Source organism: Mytilus edulis, chromosome 3 (assembly GCF_963676685.1).
Source record: "Mytilus edulis chromosome 3, xbMytEdul2.2, whole genome shotgun sequence".
Classification (NCBI taxonomy): domain Eukaryota; kingdom Metazoa; phylum Mollusca; class Bivalvia; order Mytilida; family Mytilidae; genus Mytilus; species Mytilus edulis.
In genome coordinates this window covers 95015664-95029755 of record NC_092346.1, presented here as the reverse complement: position 1 = coordinate 95029755, position 14092 = coordinate 95015664, and the positions used below count along the sequence as shown (strand labels likewise).

General features: G+C 30.7%; 1 protein-coding gene across 11 annotated transcripts in view; it reads right to left on the bottom strand.

The window, feature by feature from the left end:
• LOC139517825 (ankyrin repeat and MYND domain-containing protein 1-like) overlaps nucleotides 1-14092 on the bottom strand; it is a 37806-nt gene that overhangs the window by 16019 nt on the left and 7695 nt on the right. For 6 of the 11 annotated variants that reach the window (XM_071309267.1, XM_071309270.1, XM_071309271.1 and 3 more), the window contains exons 6-17: nucleotides 13356-13563; nucleotides 11843-12338; nucleotides 11389-11560; nucleotides 9312-9452; nucleotides 8687-8788; nucleotides 8262-8369; nucleotides 7930-7941; nucleotides 5644-5775; nucleotides 4506-4613; nucleotides 3198-3209; nucleotides 1866-2031; nucleotides 1278-1491 (exon numbers count right to left, since the gene is read on the bottom strand). In XM_071309267.1, the coding sequence (XP_071165368.1) occupies nucleotides 1278-1491; nucleotides 1866-2031; nucleotides 3198-3209; nucleotides 4506-4613; nucleotides 5644-5775; nucleotides 7930-7941; nucleotides 8262-8369; nucleotides 8687-8788; nucleotides 9312-9452; nucleotides 11389-11560; nucleotides 11843-12338; nucleotides 13356-13563 (1871 nt within the window). Of the gene's footprint in view, nucleotides 1-34; nucleotides 494-1277; nucleotides 1492-1865; nucleotides 2032-3197; nucleotides 3210-4505; nucleotides 4614-5643; nucleotides 5776-7929; nucleotides 7942-8261; nucleotides 8370-8686; nucleotides 8789-9311; nucleotides 9453-11388; nucleotides 11561-11842; nucleotides 12339-13355; nucleotides 13564-14092 lie in introns of those variants that run through there. The other 5 variants (XM_071309269.1, XM_071309273.1, XM_071309276.1 and 2 more) reach the window with 4 other exon arrangements.

Genomic DNA, 14092 nt, shown 5'->3' with positions numbered 1-14092 from the left:
ACCAGGAAACAAAGAGCGCAGGCATAGACAAACTAAATATTCAAATAAGACATGTGAAATATCTTCACAAACATTATTTTAAAAGATCTTTGTTGTCGACGTATGCGCTCTATGTTTACTGTCCAATAATCTATGGAAATTAAGCCATTTTTATTGATTTTTTCGTGGAAAATCAATACGAGTACAACTTGTGACGTCATTATAAAACGCAGGAACATAAATTTTCAACAAAATGACTTGTTTCCCATCTAATCATTGTATTAGCTATAATTTCTTGTGATAATGGTCAATGAATCCTAATTGAAATTTACACTAAAACAAGGGGCCATTTTAGGACCTTACCGAACACACTCCTTTCTTTTATAAAGTATTTGTTCCTATTAATACACAAACGCAAAATTTGAATATTTCTTGTGCAAACAGAGTTACGTGCATAGGATTCCAATGGAAAGAACTGTGAAGTGAGGAATGTGATCCATGCCAAAATTGTAAGCTGAAACAAAATACATCATGTACAACCTACAAAACACATCATGTACAATCATCAAATTAATCACCAAAAATCAGTGTGTGAATTTATTTTATTTTTTATTTCTTATCTAACAGACTGGTAAGGCTCAATATCAACAACAAACTAAAGGAGACTTCAATATATTTGTATTTTTTTTTAATAATTCTGTTATGATTCTCTTATGACTCTGGAATGGTATATAAATCACTGCTCAAAATTGGCACTCTGTCTGCAATGCCTGTAACATTGTGTTTTTTTGCAGTGAATATGAGTTTCGTATTTAAAAGAGGAAAACTAGCGTAAGAGTGGGGGAAAAAACAAATTTTTGTTATCTAAATTATAAAGGGGCATAACTTTAAAACAGTAAGTGAATCGCTGCCCAAATTTGAACTCTGTCTGAGAGTTTTGATTTTAGCAAATGAGTTCTTGGTGTACGAGTTTCAAATAACTCAATTAGAGTGTGAATTAAAAAATAGGACAGACGAAAAGACAGATGAAAAGACTTTAGTATAAAAACATACATACATTAGCTTTGTGACCAAATAATTATTATTCAAAGCTAACAAAGGAAATTTTTGTTTATTAAAATGTTTTGGAAATTACAACCTTTTTATGGTGATTACCAATGATTAGTGAACAAATTAACTTTTTGCAGTGTAGAATTATGAAAGGTGTGGTCTCTATCTACAAAAACTTCTATGTGTATATACAAACTGGAAAAGAAAACATACATTTTTAAAATAAATTAATAAGACATTAGATATACCTTGGTGGTAATGTTCCTGGCTCCTTCTCAGGGTAACCTCTCCCCACATTACGAGGACTTTTTGCTGATCGTTCAAATTTGACTTTACTTTCCCCCGTCATATCAGGTGATTTTGACAGTGACTTAGGAGATTTTGGTGACCTAGATTTTCTGTGGCCTGGAGGTAGTTCGGCTCCTGCTCCAGTGTAGACAAAGTTAGGACTAGGACTTCTACCTATTGATCAGTGAAATAAAATATTATTTAAAAGCTATTTACAAGTATTATATCGAGTATTGCTATTGTCACATAAAAACAATATCACATATTAAAAAAATAAACAACTATTTACAAAGTTATGAAAAAAAAGATTATGAACATTTGATAAAAATGAAAGTTATTTATTAAATATCACTGATTAAAACCTACAAATCATCAATAGATTCAAGGCTCATATCATAAGTGTATGCAGGGGAGTAAGCAGTGAGGACTTAAAAAGTATTTACACACATTTTCAAAAAGCAATAAGCAAAACATGCATTTGCTATATATTTTAAATAAGGTTCAAAAGCAAGCAATTATATGAGTAACAGTAATCCACAGTGATTTACTTCTTATTCCCTGACTATTATCATCTTCTAGTCTGAATCTTTCTCTCTCTACAGCCTTGGTCCTCAGTATATCACCCAGATGTTCTAACAACTTTTTCCTGGCATTGTATGTGTCTCTTTCAGCATGTGTTAGTGCATGGTAAGGCATGTGGGCTATTCTTCTATCCTATAATTATTTGACAAAGCAGAAATGGTAATACATACTTTTTATATTATAGAATTAATATACAGTTCATAAATACTCCCAATTACATTTGTTCTTCAAATTTCATAAATTGTATTATTTTTCAAATTATATCTCAAACTTTTAAGCAATCAACAATCAACTTGAGACATTGTATAAGTGAATATACCAGTACAAAGTTCTGAAACACAGCAGCTGAAATCAAAACAGTTATATTTATATAGTATTTCAGACTGATCTTTGTTTATTTATTATAGATATCAGAAGACTCTCCATCCAAGTCACAATTCAAAAAGTAAACCATTACAGGTCAATGTGCGGTTTTTAACATGGAGCCTTGGCTCACACGGAACAGTAAGCTATCAATTTAAAGGGCCTCAAAATGGACAAGTGTAAAACAACTCAAGCAGGAAAATCAACAGTCTATAAATCTATATAAAAAAACAAGAAATGAAAAATACTTATGAACCACATCAACAAACGACAACCACTGAACATCAGGTTCCTCACGTAGGACAGGTGCAAACAAATGCAGAGGGTTAAAATGTTTAAATAGGTAACAATGGTTACCTTAACCCTTACCTGAAACAATAGCGTAACATCATATCATAGAAAGACATCCATTGAAATGGCTTAACTCAATCACAAGACATATCTTACAGTTAAACACAAACAAGTGAAAATACACTGAACAAATAAATTTGATCTATATCATAATGTAAATACAAATTCATTAAAATAAGGGGTGAGATGTTAAATATCAGAAAGACATCTATAACCTTGGACAAAATGTCACAAACTAAAATAATGTACATAGGTAAATAAAAATTTACCCCTTTTTCCAGGGTTGAGAACCCCCCCCCCCCCCCCACCTCCCACCACCTTTTTAAAAAATGCCTGGATCTGCCACAGGGTATACATTAATGGAATACGGAAAAAAAGTATAAAAAAATAATAATTTTGTTGTTCATAGTATGAGAACAGAAGTGAAAATTTATAGTTATACCAAACACTTATCAAGCAGATATATATTAAAAATAGAGAGACAAGATATAACACTAAATGAATAAACATTAAATAACAAAACAGTATTACAAATTGTATTAACAGTTCAAATTAACATGAAAGTATAATTTGTGAGTACTCACTGTTAATGAAAGCTAGTCAAAAGCCAAAAAACAATCAATAATAAGAAAAACACATCCCAGGGATCTATTATTTTAATGTCATGAGAGCATGTTATGGTTCTGAAATATAGGGCTGCCATACAAAGCTCAAAATGTAGAAAAATACATAAAGATTTTTGTGAAAGAATTTTGAATGTTAAAACACCTACCCCTAATGTCCATGATTTATTGTAAACATGGCAGATATCTGATGTTAGTAACCAGGAAATTGTATATATTTAAATAATGGATGGAGTTATTAAAATAACAAATGTATATAACTTGGTTGTTACAATTACTTATACAATATGTGTTTGAAGAACCCATATGACAAAAATAACTGGGATTGTAATATACGAAAGGAATTGTTCCATCTTGGTTTAAATGATTTGTGGTACTCACAAAATTCTGTTTGTAAAGAACATATTATGGTTATTAAACAGAGACTATGTGATTTTGTCAAACAAGAGTTTGATGCTACTTTAGATAGTTCATCAAAATGTTTTTGCATAAATAATATATAATTTTTTCTTTGTTTAATAAAGGATTAAATTTATCAAGCTCTTAATTACCTTAACTTGAGTCAAGACAATTATAAAATAATTTTGATAGAGATTATCATAGATTTTTTGCTAATTTTTAAAGTACATTGTGGAAAGAAAATTTTGATGACAAATCTTTCCACATCTAAACATTTTGTTTTATAGAATAATATATGCTATGCATTGAAGTGTTGGTCATGGTCTATTCTTATTGGGCAACTACAGCAATCCTCTCACAACAACTTAAGTGATTTTCCATGGGTGATTCAATATATACAAGTACATGCAAAACTGTGACGTTAAGTGGTAAGAAGCATTCCCGATATTTTCTATACAATAATCAACATTTATTCATCATTCCTCAAGCATGTTATATAAACCTGATCCAGGTTATATTGTCAGCTAAATAAAATATAATACAAAAATTTAAAAACACTTATTAGTTCTGTACTACTAAAGGAAGAGACCGATTTCATTGAGCTGCAACTCCTCTGAAACCATACAAAGTCAGGCATATCTTCTAGTAACAATAAAATGAGATAAGCCATATTAAGAAAAATCAGTTCTCCAAAGTGGAAAAACAACAAATTATTATAAAAGTATCATTGAACATGTTGAACATTTACATGTTTTTATAATTATTTGAATTTTTAATAAAAATCCTTGACTGAAATGTTATCATGCATATAAGCACAGTATCAATCTATTGGCATGATAAAATATCCCTTTAATTAATATATAAACAAACCTGATTAAACATATAGTAGGCATAGTCTACAGCAGTTCCCATGATCCTTTTGGGTCCTATTGGTATTGGGGCTAATATATTGCCTCCAGTTTTAACAAGTTTGTCAATCTATAAAACAAAACAATCTATAAAAGTTTACCTTTGAATAAAGTAAACATTGTATTTAAAGACGAATTAGATTGTGTCCTAATGTTGAGCTGTATTCATTTTTATCCTTTTCTAATTATGACTTTGTTGTCTATTGAACTATTTCTGATGATTGTACTTCTTACTATTTCTGTTTTAGCATAATCTATATTTGAGGAAGAAAGAAAGATATTAAATTTCCTGTACCATAAAATAAGGCTGTTTAAAAAATTTCATTTTATATAAAGTGATTGCCAATGATACTACTATCTATAAAATTGAGAATGGAAATGGGGAATGTGTCAAAGAGACAACAACCCAACCAAATAAAAAACAACAGCAGAGGGTCACCAACAGGTCTTCAATGTAGCAAGAAATTCCCGCACCCGGAGGAATCCTTCAGCTGGCCCCTAAACAAATATATACTAGTCCAGTGATAATGAACGCCATACTAATTTCCAAATTTTACACAAGAAACTAAAATTAAAATAATACAAGACTAACAAAGGCCAGAGGCTCCTGACTTGGGACAGGCGCAAAAATGCGGCGGGGTTAAACATGTTTGTGAGATCTCAACCCTCCCCCTATACCTCTAACCAATGTAGAAAAAATATAAATACCAATGCAAACCATGCCTATCTAGATATTAAATGACAAGAAGTGACAAAGATGTACATAAGAAGCCCTAATTTCAAAATAAGTGTAGACACATGAATGGAACTTTTAAGCACTTTTTGGTGTAAACACTTTTTTCAATTTTTCAATCTTTTTTGTTCCTAAAATAATAGTGGTACATGCCTTACAGTAACATTGACCAATGTGATACTTGTCTAGATCTATGCAAGCAAGATATCCCAAAAAATGTTGTTTCAAGTAGATAAATGCGTTGTGCATAGATCGCATTTATTCAATGCAAGCCATTGCTAATTAACGTCATACAACATAAGTGTCAGGTAGCAATATTTACATGTATGAAATCTTTTTTTATTTCCGACAGTATATATACACTTACCAATGCAAGTCTTGTAGTTATAGGTCTTCTATACTCATACTCAGTGGAAGCTGCAACACAGAGAGCACTGCCAACACCATGAGTCAGAACTAAACTAGGATCACCAAGGAATGCTAATAAAACATCTATTGCCTGTTGAAATTAAAATGACAAAATGTGAATTCTATTCATCTTATGATACAACAAAGTTAATCAAAAGATAAATTACCCAGTGTTCATATCTAAAAAATAAGTAGCAACTGATTTAAAGTGTTGATTATCTGTGACCAGACATCAATAAAATGTAAGTATGAAGTTCTAATGTATGCTAATTGTCTTGTAATGCATTCACTAATTACAAGTCTAGTCTCTTAATTTTGTTGGCCTGACATTTTCTTTGAATTTCTTTTTTGTTGAATAGCCTTTTTTTAGAAAAGGTTGTGACCATATTTGATGGCAGAAGTTATAGGGTCATTAACCATACTTCTTTTTGTGAATAGTAAATAGATCGTATACACATAACTGTCAGCTATTATGTCTATTCAATAACCTAATTTTCATGATTTTCAAATTAACATTTCATGGTTTATACTCATATGTTACAGATGAATGTATCATTATGGTTGATGAGTTTGTCACTTGATATAATTTTAAACTCAAGATTATAAGGATAATATCGACAACGTTATATTTTAATGGTTTAAGAATAGGAGATATATAGATTCCACAGCTGCAACAAGTGTATTACGATATTTCTCCACTCAAGACAGTTGAATTTTAATATTTAAAGCGTGAGGCTTGCCAAACTTATTGAATAATTAATATTTAACTGTTGAGAGTGGAGAAATATCGTAATACACGAGTTACAGTGGTGGAATCTGTTTCTCTAATGATTTGTATCCTTCCTTTTCAAAGATTTGAGGAAAGTTGTGTACTTTTGATGTGACGTCATCAGGCATGGTCGTCTTTTTCGTGACGTCACAATCAGAAAATTCAGAGGAAAACAAGAAAATTTGACATCACAATTAAATTTCAACCAATCAATTGCCGAGAACAGATTTTTCACTAGTGAGGAGAAATATTTTTCTCACATCGGTCAGGAAATGTGAAAATAGCACAAAAAATTAGAGAAGACAAGATATTGAACAAGCAGGCATAATCAAGAAGCAATATTTTGCAATAGTATCAAACAATGTAAATTTTAAAGATATTCTTCTTTTTAATAAACATGATGCATGTGTATATGCATACATAAATAATGATCATTAATAAAAAGTAAAATGTTCAAAATTAATGAAAATGTGAAATATTCATAACCAGAAATCCCCAAAACAGTATACAATAGTGCAGTGTAACACACTGCAAAGTTAGTTATTATTCATCACTTAAGTTGAGAGTGAATAAAAGATGTGAAGAATAAGAAATACACAAAGTACATCTGCAACAACACAGCATGACTGCCTCTTTTCTCTGTATGGCATACATTAAGCATATAATTTACATGGAAATCAAATGTATCTCTTCTTCTAGCAAACCAAAATAATTTACTATGATAGATGTTTGTACATTTAATTTCCTTGACTGATGATCTGCAAAATAACCAACATATAGTGAGAGATCAGGTTGACTCAATTGTTATCTTATTTTAAAAAAATGGTAGATATGGTTTGTAGCTGGACCAGGTCAGGCCATCTGGACTGTATTTTTCATTGTTTTGGGTCTTTTTTTTTGTACATTTTAGTATTCAGATGTTGACAGTGTGTGTGTGTGTTCTGTTTACAGTCTAATCTTATTATTGGTTATTCATGTGATCCTGGTATGTACTATGCTCCTGTAAACACTGATTAGATGCAACATATTTTGTCACGTCATTAGTTTCAATTGGATAATAATGCTTTGAATTTCAAAGCTTCAATTCCATATATAATTTATGGTCTTAAATTGTGCACACATTTATACCTTTTGTAGATGATTTTCAAAATGTATGATTTAATAGTGTTCTTTCAGTTGCATTATAATTGTCAGAGATAATAGTAGTGTATTTCACACTTTTGCTTTACTTAAAAATATGTCAAAGTGGGCTGGATATATCAAGTTGAATACAAATTCAAAAATATTGAGTATGTATTGGAAAAATAAATTGAACATATAACCTGATCTTTCACAACTTTGGTCATTCTTAAAGCATTTAAAAACACATATAAAAAGCCAGAAATTGATTTGAAGAACATGTGTAGATATCCATTTAATAATTCGTCAAGATTCTTTGTGATATTGCACTGCAGTGATAACAAGCCATCAGATTACCTCAAATTTTATCTAGTAATGAAAAGGCACACACAATTATACATGAAACACCAACGTACATATTTAGCATGAAAAATACTTTAAACATGTGCATTAACAAAACACAACATTTACATTAAGTATGTCAAAACTCAATATGTATTAAATTGAATAAAAAAGACTTGATCATGATTTGAAAATAAATATAAAAAATATGTCTACTTTACAAACTAAATCTGTTACTTAGACTAATACACTGTGCAATACAATAGGGATCGGGTAATCAGTGGTCTTTTAATTATTATATGTACATAAATAAAGTTAAATGGTTTCTGTTTCAGTTGATGACCTACCTGATCATTTCCACTAGCTATAGCTAGGGCAAGGGGAGAGAACCCATTACATAGTAAGTTTGGATTGGCCTTGTGTTCAAGAAGCAGATGAACAACTTTACAGGCATTCTGAAAAAAAGAGAACAATTACAAATATTGTACAAATATTCATCAGTAATTTGCTTTAAACCTATGTTTATCTACATTTCTGTATTAAGCAAACATTGTCTTTTTTGTCTTACTGATCTTGTAAAATAAATATTGTTCAGAAAATCTTGAGAAAAGCGTGAGAAATTTATGCAAAATTAGCAAATACATAACCTTTAATATGAATAAAGTTATGAAATGCGGTATTTTAAAAATTTGAGGAGATCCATTTAAGCTTAAGGAAATACTTGTATACACCAATAACTTAAAGGAAATACATGTATGCACTGATAACCTACCTTATAATTATCATCCCTAGCACATGCTATATGTAAAGGAGTTCTACCACCCAGTAAAAGTTCACTCTCAGGAGATATGGTGTCCTTATTCCACTCCTCTTCCTGTAAATAATAGTCACCAATCAGATAACATACAATATTAACATATTTTTCCACATTTATGTACCCAAAAAATATTAAATGAAAAATCACCATTTGTGTTGAATTTTCCCATTGAATATTGATGGTGTCATGTGCCTCACAGTAGTAACTGGTATTCTTCTGTTGTAACAGTTTATGACATGCCACTTACTATATTGATTAGCTAATAGAAAAACAACATGAAAGTAAAATAAAAACTTGAATAATTTGGTTTAAATAATCCAAGTACCATTGCAACAACATATTTACATTTAATACATCTGGTTTTCTATTTAATTACCATTAATATGTACCCTGAAGACAGAGGTTTATTTCTGACCTTTCATTTAAAATATGAAGTCTCCTACATGTATATATTTCTAAAAAAACTACAAATTGGAAATATATCAAATATCTAGTAAGTTTAAACATTTACTCTCTGCTGAAAATCACAATATCTGTGCAAGTTTCTACATTAAAACATATGAAGTATATGAATACACACCAGATTTCTGTTTAGAAATGAATCATCCGCAGTAGCTCTGACATCTGGCTCAGCAAAGGCATGTAACAATAACTCTGTAATCTGTACACCTTCATCTCCAGGGATAGCACAGGCTATATGTAAGGGAGCTAACCCTCCTTTCTGTAAATATGTTATACAACAATGTTCAGATTATCATTAAATTACCAGTAGGAATTGAATACTGCTTGCTATCAACTCAAGTTATTAAATTTCTATGTATATCCAATTCTGATGAGTTATTAACCTATTGTAAACATTTTGTTCTTGATCTAGTCTTTTAATTTTCACATGCCATTTCTCTGTCTTTAGTGTGTATATATAGATATCAGAGGATGTGGTATGAGTGTCAATGAGACAACTCTCCATCCAAGTCACAATTTGTAATAGTAAACCATTATATGTCAAAGAGTGGTCTAAAAGACGGAGCCTTGGCTCACACTGAACAGCAAGCTAAAAAGGGACTAGTGTAAAAACATTCAAACGAGAAAACAAACGGACTAAACATATAAAAAACAAGAAACACTTATGAACCACATCAACAAACAACAACAACAACCACTGAGCCTCATGTTCCTGACTTTGGACAAGTTCAAACAAATGCAGCGTGTTTAAACGATTTAATATGTACCAACCTTCACACTTACCTGAAACAATAGTGTAACACCACAACATAGAAAGACACAGTTTAAAATATCAATTGAAATGGCTTAACTCAATCAAAAGACATATTAACACAAACAAGTGAACATACGCTGAACGAATAAATTTGATCTTTGACACAATGTAAATACAAGATCAATGAAAAGAAGGGGTGAGATGTTAATTAATTTCAGAGAGGAAACCATAACCTTAAACAAAATACCACTAAATAGACTAATATACGTAGGTCAATGAAAATAATTTTGTTGTAAGATATACAGTAATGGAGGACGGAATTTGTTATACAAAATAATCATTTTGTTGATCTTAGTATAAGAACAGAAGTGAAAATTTATAGACATACCAAATATATATATCAAAGCTTGTATTTATTAAAATTAGAAAGAAGAGATATAACACTAAATAAGTAAACATTTAATAACAAAAAAACATTACAAATTGTATCAACTGGTCAAATTAACAACGATTTGAAAGTACTCACAGTTTTTAAAAGCTAGTTGAAAGCCAACAAACAATTTTAAAATAAAAAATATGCATCAGAGACTAAAATCAACTAAAACACATCCCAGGAATTTAGTGTTATAACATCATGAACAGGCAAAGAAGACATTTCTTGTGCAATGCCAAAAATAAAAGTATCGACAGGCAGTAGGATACTTAACCTCTATAGAAAAGGAATATGGTTGTGTGTTTATACTTCCCATTTGAAAAGAATACAAATTTAGTTAAGTTTTAAGTTACTGATCACAAAATCTATATTTTTGAATTAAAGATAAAATATCATCAAGATCACGGTAGGTATTATTGAATGTATCAACCAAATGTAACAATGATGTGTCTACATACATGTTTGGTCATGAACTAAGATTCATAATAATACAGGAATTAATCTGCTACTTAAGGGGTGCAGTTAGTGCCTATGGGAATATGTCCTGTTCTGGCATGCAAGAAAAAAATAAGTCCACAACCAAGAAGGAATGACATACAAATGTATATAACATCAAAGTGTCATCAGTTTGAAAGATTTAGCTTGCTTGAAATATTTAATGCAGATCTAGTTAATGAAATTGAATGAATAAAATACACGTTGTGTATCTCCTACACCAGATTATGATCAAAATGTGGTTGCTGTACATATCCCAATAGAAATAAGCTACAAATCACTAGAACTTTATGATTAGTGCAGATTATGTGAGGAGGACCAGTTATATTATGCCATCAGCTGGTACATGTATTTCATGCAATAACAGAGATGGTATATGAATAGGGCTTTGGAATTATGTTTCTAATCAATAAAATACAACCATTGCTTTTGGAATTCAAAGATCGATTAGAAAGAGAACTTAAAATGTTCTTGCATGTTTTCTTATAAATTGGAACTGAGAAATGTACAAACCTCCTTAGGGAGAGTGATGGCAGTAGAAGCTCCTCTAAACAATAAAGTCTTGACCATTTCTACATCAGCTGATTTTATAGCAAAGAACAAGATAGGCATGGGAACACCAGAAGCATTAGGGTCAGCTCCTCTCTTCAGTAACAAATCTAAAGTAGCCTTCATCCTCTCCTTCCTATGAAGTAAGAGTGTACAACTCATAATAAACTTACTACATCTTTGTACCTCTTATAACTAGGTACCTGTCACTATGAAATAAAAACACTTTTTCTCTTTTCATTATAGTAAATATTTCTTATGAGAAGTTACAAATGAAAATTAAACTGCGTCAATGAACTCACAACAAAATTTCAATGTACAAAAATAGACGCAGAAAGCAATTGTCAATTTTGCCTTAAAAAACAGTAAACATGAATAATTAAATGTGTAATTTTCAATGATCCTTGTTTAAGCTTACTCATTTTTGATGACAGCCATATGTCTAACTGTTCCCAACATTGCACTGTCACGTGACCGTCTTCCACCAACAATCTTCTCATTAGTACTCAGCTGTGTAGCACATCTATCTAACAACTGTTCAGACACTTCTATTTCAAAGTCCCTTAATGTAGCCACAGACTCAAATTCACTTTCTTCTGTCTTGTGGTCACCACCAGCTAAAGAAAACTTCACTTCCTTACTGGCATCTCCTAATACTGAATCACTGTCATTTTCTTTTATATTTTCCTTAGAACTATTAACTTCTGGTTCAACTATTCTAACTTGTTGTTTACCAGCTAGGTTCTGGCTACTATCATTCTGTGCAAAGCCACTGTCAGCACTGATTAGACTGGTACCTGAGGGAGCAACCTTTTTATCTGTACTACTAAGTGCAGGAGATTCTCTCCCTTTCGGTTTAGGGGGAGCTGGTGTAGATTTAGTGCTTCCTGTTGTCTTCTTTGTAGCTAGAATACCTAAAAATTTAAAGACAAAGAATAATAATATAGTGATTTTCAAATTTTTAAACCAGCATTTCATAGTTAAAGTAAAATAATTTCCCTTAAGCTGCAAAGTCATATTTCTGTCTAAGCTGTTTAAGATCTGTGCCCATAACCATTTTCACTGACTTTGATCACAGTAATTATTATTCTAATGAATAAATGATGCATTCTCTACTACATCATAAACCTTCTATCTGCCAAGGAGACGTCCATATTGAAATTATAAAAAGTAAAATCTCAAAAATACTGAACTTAGACAAAAATCAATTCTGAAAGTCCATAATCACATGGCAAAATCAAATAACAAAACGCATCAAAAACGAATGGACAAGAACTGTCATATATTCCTGACTTGGTACAGGCATTTTCAAATGTAGAAAATGTAACAAATTCTTAGTCAAAGACTTGTTTGTACTGAAACTGAAAAAATTAAACTACCAGTATTTTAAAAGACAAATTTCAGTTTATTTTTTTAGCATGGTTAGTTGATTTTTGGATTGACACTTAGACTTCATTACTACCTAGAAATCTGTGACACTATGCTGAAAAAATAGAAACAATTGACCTTTGATTATAGTACAACAATTGTATTTGTATGTAAAGTAGATATTTTCTATTGTGACATCAAAATTTTACTTGAATGCTTTCATATAAAGTACTGGCAAACAAATATTGGTAGTGAAAAAGTGTATTGTATTAAGTCACATGTCCTTGCTGAAGACTATTTTTTCCCCCCTATAAATATATCTTTTAGTTATTTATGTTCCTTGGTTGGTGTTTCATTGAAGTATACACACACCTCTTTTGATTCTAACTATATATGGATATAAACATAAAAGTTTACCTGGTGTTTCATTGAAGTATACACACACCTCTTTTGATTCTAACTATATATGGATATAAACATAAAAGTTTACCTGATGTTTCATTGAAGTATAAACACACCTCTTTTGATTCTAACTATATATGGATATAAACATAAAAGTTTACCTTTTTGAGATTTAACAGCCTTTCTGTCTTTTTCTTCATAGACAGCAGGTTTATCTAGATATCTCTCTGCAATGTTATATCTGAAGCCTTCTAATGGATAGAAGAATATGGCTCCAGCTGACAAGGCAGAACAACCTTCATCATTCAATTTATTCACATCGGCTCCATGATTTAATAAACAATTGATTACATCTACTTGCCAGTTGACCTGTAGTTAAAAAAAAAAATTGTTTGATTAATTTATGATTATTAAAAATAATATTTTAGCGGGTTAATAATAAATAAAGAATTTGAAATGTTGGTATACATGTACCTGTTCATATCTTGTAATCTACATCTCAATAGTTGTGTCAGAGATAAACATGTTTTTTTGTGTACTTCAGGGTATGTTCCAATAATAAGGTAAATTCTTAAAGTATTCAAAATAAACATTTCACTACAAACAGGAATCAGTTGACAAACTTTTCTGAACCTTATTGAAGTTCTATAGATATTGAAAGAGATTAATTTTACTATATCATCCAAAAACTGTTGTATATACATAACCATAGTCATGATAGTATAGACACTTGTATTTTGTTGATGACTATATGTTGCTCCCTATATCTGGAAGACTGGAATGTCTTTCTTTTTTGTGTTGTTGACTTATTGTCACATAAATGTATATCCTTAACTTTTTTGGTTTGTTAACCAATGATTATGTGACATTCACACATTGATATGGATATCTTTGTAAT